Source organism: Micropterus dolomieu, linkage group LG22 (assembly GCF_021292245.1).
Source record: "Micropterus dolomieu isolate WLL.071019.BEF.003 ecotype Adirondacks linkage group LG22, ASM2129224v1, whole genome shotgun sequence".
NCBI classification, from domain to species: domain Eukaryota; kingdom Metazoa; phylum Chordata; class Actinopteri; order Centrarchiformes; family Centrarchidae; genus Micropterus; species Micropterus dolomieu.
Genome location: NC_060171.1, coordinates 6088924 through 6098051, shown reverse-complemented (window position 1 = coordinate 6098051; position 9128 = coordinate 6088924). Strand labels below are relative to the sequence as shown.

Here is a 9128-nt window from a genome sequence, read left to right as displayed (position 1 = left end):
AACATTTTCCCCCCCCCCCCCCCCCGCCCTAACTTTTAATCAGCTTAATTTCTTTCCATGTGTAATGGAATGAACTGATACCAGAGAGGGAAATGACCTTAGATCATATGTTTGTACTGACGTTAATATGCTTTTAGTAATCTGTGTTTCTAATTAGTTTCTTTCTTCTCATTTTTGGAAAAGGAATATTTTCACCCTTTGGTCTCACAGGCGGCTGAAGGACAACACAGAGACAGAGATGTGGAAGCACACCGACAGTGAGATGGACATGTACAATCTCGATGAAGAAGATGAAGATGAAGAAGAATTAGACATAAAATACTCCAGTAATATCATACTGTGTGTGAATCCAGACATCAAAACAAACTCTTCAGAGTAGCTTTATGATATTTCTGTGAACCTTTTTGTGAAGTGGATTGAATTAATTGCTGCAACAGTGTTGCCTGATAAATGTCAGTAAATGTTTTAGATAAAAGCCTATTTCAGACTAGAGGACAGTTTACTTTATAACTGCCTTGATTGGTTTATTGTACTTGAGTTTGTATATGTGCAAATACACAAGCTTACTGTCTCGGTAGGGTGGAAAGAAGCAATTATTAATTTTGTATGTTTGTGTGTGTTTGTGCGAATGAGCCTAGAGAGAGAGAGAGAGAGCAACATTGTGAACATTTAAGCATGCTGCAATTGTCCAAAATAAATCATTCTACAAATAGAATCAAGTCAATAATCTACCATAATATTGTATTAATTTCAATTTTAACAAGAGATTAAACATTATGTGTTATTAAATGCCTGTTTTCCTGCGGTTTACTCGAACCCCATCCACACAGCATGGTGTCGCTAATGAGCCATTTCATTGTTTGACAACCGTAAAAAGAAGAAGTAGCAGCTCCTCACGTGACAACCACTCACATCCCGCTCGTCTGCATCCCGCTAGCTCCTAAAACGCCGACATGACATCCATTAGCTCTGCTCAGTGATAAAGACAAACGTAACCAGCGGGCTTCGAGTGGCTGTTACATAAAATACACAACCATGCGACGTTTGGGGTCAGTTCAGCAGAAGATACCGTGTGTTTTTCTGACGGAGGTGAAGGAAGAACAGTCCAGAAAACGAGACCGTCAGGTGAGCGCAGCTGCAAACACAGCAGCTATGGATTTATAAACAGTACGAAGGGCTGCTGCTGCCGCCAGCATGGATAAACAGCGAGTAGGTTGACCAAAGAACCAACACGTCTTTTTTTTTTATTCTTATCCTAGTAGACGTGGCGCTAATGTTTGGACGCACTTGCTGATGGTTGAAGCATTTTTCTCTGGTCATCAATGAAGCATGTATTTGCCATGCATCCGCCCTCCTCTGTTGCTATTTGAACGGTAGTGTAGATGGTACTACAGTTATAATCATAAAAGCCGCTTATATTTGTCATTTTGCTTCATAATTGACTTAATAGAATATCATATTTGTTCAGGATTGTTTTGATTGACTAATCAATGAAAAGAATAAGTGAATACACAACTTTTTAGCTACTAAAATGTACAGTACTGGACCTGTCTCCATGTAATAATGCCATTATTTACTGTCAGAAAAATAAAATATCTTCTCTCCTGCTTGATATATAAGTAATCTGGCCATTAAAGCTATTTTATTGAATGTTATTGATAAGGGACATTAAAATCAGATGATGTATAATATCTCAATGATTTATTTGTAAATTATCTGCATAATTGTGCCCTTTTAAATTATTTTTACCCATATGACACTAATGTTAAGATGAATGGGTAGGCTAGCTATAGGAATAACAATTCTAATGTTGCTTTTCAGTTGTTTTCTTTGAACTTATAGTAGTTAAAACATCTGTGTCTCTCTTCAGCAATTTCACGTTGTTGCCACTGAAAACGTGAACCCTGTTGCTCTGGAGGCGAACATTGATTGTGCACTCGCCACAGAAAAACTAGATGGCACTTGCTGTTATGTTACAGTTTATGAAGGTGAGTATTTCTCAGAATTACAACTACCATACAAGCCTGCGTGAGCAAGGAGCTGGAGGTGCAGCCTGCTGAACGTTTTACCATGTAAAAATACAGAAAAGTTAGTAGTAAAAGTTAATAATGTCAGATTTGTTGCTTTTTCTGCTTCATATTGTATGTTGTAAATTGAATTACTAGCACTTTTTAAAATCTAATAATAATCTTTCTCCTACAAGTCACCTTCGTTGTTTATCTTGTTCACTTTCTTGCAGTGGGGTTGACTGAACTGTATGATGATTTATCTTTATTCTGTAGGGCAGCCTTACCTCTGGGCTAGGCTCGACAGGAAACCCAATAAACAGGCAGAGAAGAGGTTCAAAAAGTATCAGCATTCTCAAAAGAGCTGTAAAGGTATTTAAGCTTTAGTTCAGTACATGTAATGAAGAATGTGGGTAAAATGTGTCATAAAAGTTTAAATCTTTAATAGGGTTGTGCCACTTTTCTTCTCCTGTGCTTTTGTGCATTACGTGTGGAACACTTGCTTTATTTCTCCAGGAAGGCTGGGCTAGTTTTATTCCTCTATTTCAGGATTCACATGGAACGTAGAGGAAGATTTTAAGAGGGTGCCAGAGACGTGGATCCCAGCCCACAGGGTCAAACACCACAATGGCCATCCAGTGCCTGATGAGCACGGACACATTCCAGGTCCTGAAGTTTAACCATTACTCCTCAAGTAAAATAAAGATACTATTTTAAATAATTTCACAAAACTGTGCTGCAAATTTTCTATTGCAGGCCCCATAAGTTAAACTATGGATTATTCTAAAGTGACTGTTATGTTGTAAGAATACAGGATGTAATTGGTCATAAAACACATTCACCTCATCCTGCAGCCCAGAACAGTATAAGGGGATGCAGAAAATGAAATGTATGAACAGTAAAATTACAACAAATCACAACATAAACCTATATTGAGTTTAGTATAAAATTATCATTGGCTAAATAATTAATTAAATAATTTCTAGATTCCATTAAGGACAGCAACCAGGAATATTTCTGTCATTGTGGATGATGCTGCCTGCAGAAACAGTGATTTGGTTCTTGTGAATATTCAGGCTGGGTTCCTGTGGAGAAGGACAACAAACAGTACTGCTGGCACTCTTCTGTGGTGGATTATGAAGTCGGGGGAGCTCTTGTTCTCAGGCCTAGCGCTGACGACGAAGGCATGCTAGAAATTGCAGCAGTCCCATTGACCGCCCTCCTGGAGCAAACGCTGGAGCTCATTGGAACAAACGTCAACGGAAACCCTTATGGTAATGTGTTACTACATTTTCCTTTGTGTAGGGACGGTAGTTTTTTGTGTTTGTCCATTTTAAAATCACATTGTTATTATTGCGGTGCCTTGGGTAGGTTGTGCTCAAAACATTTTCAAGTGGCCTTTTATTGTGGTCGGCCTAAGGCACACCTGTGCAATACCCATGCTGTCTGATCAGCATCTTGATATGCCACACCTGTGAGGTGGATGGATTATCTCGGCAAAGGAGAAATGCTCACTAACACAGATTGTGACAGATTTGTGAAGAATATTTGAGACTGATTTCACGGAGTTTGTTGGCACATTGCTACATTTCTGTTTCTATGTTACAGAATAACAGAATAATGTGGAAGAATTGTAAAGAAACATGTATTGCTACGCCTACTTGTGTGTATGTGCTTCCTGGTGCAGCTGTACTAGTGGTCAAAAACTCTACAGGGTACCTTTTGAGTCAATCTGGAGTTTACCTGCCTTAAGGTTTAATGGAGACATTTTAACCTTATCAGGACATTTTAGAGAAAACATAAAATATAGTTTATTTGTAACACAGTTTTAATGTCCTAACAGGATTGGGGAGTAAGAAGCAGCCTGTCCACTGCCTGGTGTCACACGGGAGTGTTCAAATCAGAAGCCCTCCACCAGTGGACTTCCAGCAGCTGTGCTCCTGGTTCCAGGAGAGTCCAGAGGGTCGAGTTGAGGGCATCGTCTGGCACTGCAACGACGGCACGCTCATTAAGGTAGGAAAACGTAACTGTGTCCGCAGTGCTGATCAGGTGACTTCAGTTTCTTTTTTAAGATCTTCCCAAACTGACCATATTCATAGTATGTCCTTTTCCCTTTATTTGGGAGAGAAATTTACAACTGATTAAATAAAAATAGAATTAGTTATAAGTGAGGATGTTTTATATTTATTCCAAAATTCAGAAAAAAGTTGATTATTTTGATTTAAAAATATATTGAACTGTTTTTAATTAGCTGTAATACCAATGAAGGCCACGAGCTGTTGAGTGGTTGTTGTGTCGGCAGGTTCATCGTCATCACCTGGGACTGAGGTGGCCAGATGAGGAAACCTGCCTTGGTGACAGGTCGGTGGTCATTCATGTTGATGGGATGGTTGATGAATACAACAGCAAGGACTTGTTCACATCCTTCTCCAGACTAAATGGACGCTGTTTCAGCCGACTGCAGGACATCCAGTTTGAGTTGTAGACCCAGTCGGAGAATATCAAACCTTCCCACTGTGGCGATAGCTGTTAGATATTTTCACCAGTAATTCCAGTTGAGTACAGGGGAGTGTCCTAAAACCTGAAGACAGTTTTACATTTGCCTTGCAGAAATGTGTACAGCTTTAGTGTAGATATGAGTGACCGACAACTTGTGTTGTAAAAATGTTCCATTAATATACTGTATGTTACAGCTCTTCTATTGCTAAGTGAAGAATAAATGTATGTGAGTATATACACCTTTTTTATTGAACAGTTTTTTATAAAACAGTCTGATTAGTACAAAAGCGGTTTTATTGAAAAAATTTACCTCAGCACAATGTGTCAAAACTGTACAAATGTAAAGAAATAAATATGTGTCCAACCTATAAACAACCCCAAAAAAAACAGCTGCCATGTGGGGAAAAAAATGGAGGAGCTACATCACTTTACTGTTAGGCTGTTCTGAAAAGGGGATATTTTATCCTACCATTTCCAGTGACATTGCTTAGGGAATGTGAGTGCAAGATTTCAAACTGCATTACCTAAAAACTCTTGAGTGGTCAGTGCTGCTATATCAATATTGAATATCTTAGTACTTAGTAGAAATTGTTTGTGATCCAGAGATATTTAGGGCTGGACATCGTTTGGAAACATTACATACTAGTGCTGATACGATACCCGAGTTTTAGTACAATTACCAAAATGATGCTGATTTCAGTAACGTATTTAGAAAAATACCGACAAACATGTTTAGTTTAAACCTATTTCTGATGTAACACATGAAGCTAAAGTTCTTAACGGGTAAACTGTCTAAAGGTAAAGGCTCTGTAAATATTTATGTATTAGAAAAAAATAAACCTTTCAATCTAAAAATACATATTTATTGTCCTCTTTACATGTTTGCATTTGTAGGATGAATATTATCTGTTACCATATAGCTATTGTCCACACCAACAGATACTTATTGGTTATAATTATTGGCCCTGAAATTCCACGTCTGTGTCTCCGCTGATTAGACATTCTTTGGTCAACGTTTGGTGCCCGACTGATCCAGCTCTAGAGATCTAAATTGAAAATCACCTTAAAAGTTTGAGAATATCCACGTTTAAAGACCAACAACCACTGAAGTACATTCAGGTGTAGGTTAAGTCGGAATTAAAAGGCACAGTAACCCTGAGTTAGCTGACCGGCTTTTCAGCCTTTACACCAAACTGATCACACACCTTCTTCAGCTGTTCCTCCAGCAGAATGTTCTTCTTGACCTCTAAATTATAGTTATATTTTAAGTCTTCAATCTCTTCAAAAAAGGTCGGGTCAAAGCTCTCCAGTTCTTTCTTGAGCTTTTTAAGCTCAGCTTGAAGTTTAGTATTCTCTGTTTCAGCTGCCTGTAGACGGTGTCTGAGCTTCCCTTGATCTAAGAATACAACAAGAGACACAACGGAAATGACTGTTGTTATTCATAACAATTAACATCATGTATATGTTAGGATGTTTTGTCTAGCTAAGTTAAAACGACGTCATAATGTGTAAAGACATTAAATGGAGACCCAATTACAGACAAAGATCATTATGATGTTAAATATAAAATCATGGCTCTTAAGTGTCAGATTACAATCAGATGTATGTGCTCTATTTCTCTTAACAGCAACTCTGAACTGACTGTACTTGGCAAGCATTTCTATTTTTACTTGAGAACAAAAGCTAGACATTCTCAAACTAAAATATGATTTATAAAAATAAAAACTATTGATGTTGAGAAAAATGACAGCAGCATTACTAGAAACCCAAATAAATTAGATTTTGATCTGATTTATGAAAGTGTGTGTTTGGAAGTCTCACCTAGTTTAGAAGATGTCTCTCCATATCGCTCACTGTACTCCTTCAAACTTTGTTTCAGTGCTGTGTTCTCCTTCTCCAGCTCAGTGTTAACCAATCTTTAAACGAGATAAACAACATGTCCATTTGTCAAAAAACAACATTTCAGATATAATCCAGACAAAGCATACAAGATCAGGATGGGAAAGTATTGCTATCCACCATCTAAATGATAAATCATCATTATTTATCATCTTAATTAGTGATTCCAAGAAAACTGCAAATTAAAGCAGACAAAATTAGCCATTTAAGTTGTTTACACATTTACAACCCCAATTCCAATAAAGTTGGGATGTTGTGTAAAACGTAAATAAAACCAGAATACATTAATTTGCAAATCCCTTTCAACCTATATTCAATTTAATACACTACAAAGATCTTTAATGTTCAAACTCACAAACTTTATTGTTTTTTGCAAGACAATGCCAAGCCACATTATACACGTGTTGCAACAGCGTGGCTTCGTGGTAGAAGAGTGCGGGTACTAGACTGGCCCCCCCATTGAAAATGTGTGGCGCATTATGAAGCGCAAAATACGACAACGGAGACCCCGGACTGTTGGGCAACTGAAGTTATACATCAAGCAAGAATGGGAAAGAATTCCACCTACAAAGCTTCAACAATTAGTGTCCTCAGTTCCCAAACGCTTAAAAGGAAAGGTGATGTAACACAGAGGTAAACATGCCCCTGTATCAGCTTTTTTGGAACGTGTTGCTGGCATCAAATTCAAAGTGAGTGAATAGTTGCAAAAATCAAAAAGGTTTATCAGTTTGAACATTAAATATCTTGTCTTTGTGGTGTATTCAATTGAACATAAGTTGAAAAGGATTTGCAAATAATTGTATTCTGTTTGTATTTACATTTTACACAACGTCCCAACTTCATTGGAATTGGGGTTGTACAATGATTTTCTTGATCTAATACACAAGTGTATTTTATGTAAAAAAAAAAAATAAAAAAACCCCACGGCATTTAACATCAATTTGATTATCCTGTATGTGATTGTGCATTTATTTGCCATATTGTGATATATATGGTTATCACTATTACTCATTAATGAAAGTGCACATTGTTTGACGAACCTCATTCCCTGGAACTCCCTGGTGAGTCCTCCTTCTGTCTTTGCAGCAGTAGGATATTTTTTCAACATTTCAACCTAAAACGTGACAAAACCATAATAACATTAGCTCAAAATATTGACAGCTTGCAACAGAAATGGCAGACTTAGGCTTAAGTAGGCTGTTATCTTTTGAAGGAGAACTCCGATTTTACATGTCTGACTACTCAGCCTGTGGAAACTTCTGGGGAGCAGCAGTCTGAGAAAACTACCCTTCACAGTGTCATCTCTCAGCTTGGACTTTGAGATTTCTAATTCGCACAGTAATAATCAGGACATCTGCTGCATCAAATTTGACCATTATATTTTAATCTGTCTCTCAAAGGCCCTCAACTTTATAAAAGTGCAGTAAGAAATTGCTGAAGCACTTAAATAACTACTGTAACTGCAAAGTCTACCTCAACACTAGACCATTTCCATAATACCCCCTCTTGAAATGACAAGTTTGAAAAACCTGAACCCATCGAGCAACATATTGATATCGTACAGTTCAAGCCCTGACCCTTTTGGAAAAAAACGATTCGTAGCAGAATGTAATAAGAATAGTACTATAATTACACCAACTAAATAAAAGTATTACATTACAAATGTGATTTAGTAGTTGCTTCCATATTTAACACAAGCTTGAGGCCAAGTCACAAATCGAAAAATGTTATCCAGTCCCTCAGCAAACGAATGATGTTCTCATAAAATAGCATGTTAGCCTGTACCTGACTTCAGTTATTAAACGAAATAGTCCTTAAGCGTGTACCTGATCTTCAAGTTGCCGGATGCTTATCTGAGCTCTCTCCTCTCGCTCATTCACCTCCTTCAGTTGTTGTTTGAGTTCAGACAGACTGGAGGTCTTCTGGGAGAGTTCCTTCTCCAGCTCCTTCATCTTGTTCTCAAACATTCTGTGGATGTAAGTGAAACAACCACTCGCTCACACTCTGTAAACTGTACTCGTAGCCTGGAGCTTCTACAAGCGGAGGACACAAGATCAAGCTTGAACTCCCAAGCCATCTTGAGCCATCCCAAGACTCAGATTATTGTTAATGCCTATCCCAAATAATGCTTCTTCCTACTGACAACTGATGCAATTTGATAGTGATACACCCAGTTTATTAAAGCTTTGACAGCTTTTATATTTGTTCCCACTAAAATAAGACTCAAATGGATTGGATAAAAACAGTTTGCTGACCTAGTTACCACAGATGCCTTCCAGGCCTTACTGTCTGCTCCCTCTGTGATGGGCCTGGATAGAGCTGCCCTCAACCTGATCTTGGTTTCTTCCAGCTCTGCCTCGAGCTTGTCGATGGTAACTTCCAGACTTGTCTTGGTCACTCTCAGCCTCTCTGCAGCTTCAATTTCCTGTATCAATATGAAACATGCATATCCAGGTGGGATAAGAGAGATGAAAACATGTATTCAGAGGGTTTTATTACAAATGAGGAATCCATGCTCTTAAAAAAAAAAAAAAAGACAACTTCTGTCATAAAAACAGTTGTTGGCCACTCAGTATTAAATATTACTTGAGTTAACATGGCCATATAAAGTACCTCTGGCACAAATATGTTTTTTTTGCCACATCAAATTTGGCTCTGTGACCGGCAGAGTTTATAGGAAACAGAATCAACACTTTGAAATCTATTTTCTGGATCCTAAACACA

The 9128-nt window shown here is 37.9% G+C and overlaps 3 protein-coding genes across 9 annotated transcripts in view; 2 read left to right on the top strand and 1 right to left on the bottom strand.

The window, feature by feature from the left end:
* Positions 1-789, top strand: part of lyve1b (lymphatic vessel endothelial hyaluronic receptor 1b) — a 5883-nt gene extending 5094 nt beyond the window's left edge. For both annotated transcript variants that reach the window (XM_046037384.1, XM_046037383.1), the window contains one exon: positions 184-789. In XM_046037384.1, the coding sequence (XP_045893340.1) occupies positions 184-379 (196 nt within the window). In that variant the 3' untranslated portion in view covers positions 380-789. The remainder of the gene's footprint in view (positions 1-183) is intronic.
* A 106-nt stretch (positions 790-895) lies between these two features.
* Positions 896-5210, top strand: lg22h12orf29 (linkage group 22 C12orf29 homolog). 4 transcript variants are annotated; one of them, XM_046037377.1, is made up of 7 exons: positions 896-1125; positions 1871-1988; positions 2283-2378; positions 2556-2672; positions 3083-3280; positions 3850-4019; positions 4309-5210. In XM_046037377.1, the coding sequence occupies exons 1-7, from the start codon at positions 1036-1038 to the stop codon at positions 4489-4491; spliced, it is 972 nt and encodes a 323-aa protein (XP_045893333.1). In that variant the 5' UTR covers positions 896-1035; the 3' UTR covers positions 4492-5210. The 4 variants fall into 4 exon arrangements, with proteins under 4 accessions (XP_045893333.1, XP_045893335.1, XP_045893336.1 ...); XM_046037379.1 differs by having other exon boundaries at positions 967-1125; positions 2288-2378; XM_046037380.1 differs by having other exon boundaries at positions 1087-1209; positions 2288-2378.
* Positions 4733-9128, bottom strand: part of cep290 (centrosomal protein 290) — a 41064-nt gene continuing 36668 nt past the window's right edge. For all 3 annotated transcript variants that reach the window (XM_046037374.1, XM_046037372.1, XM_046037373.1), the window contains 5 exons: positions 8660-8829; positions 8231-8372; positions 7445-7518; positions 6327-6421; positions 4733-5901 (listed from right to left, as the gene is read on the bottom strand). In XM_046037374.1, the coding sequence (XP_045893330.1) occupies positions 5666-5901; positions 6327-6421; positions 7445-7518; positions 8231-8372; positions 8660-8829 (717 nt within the window). In that variant the 3' untranslated portion in view covers positions 4733-5665. The remainder of the gene's footprint in view (positions 5902-6326; positions 6422-7444; positions 7519-8230; positions 8373-8659; positions 8830-9128) is intronic.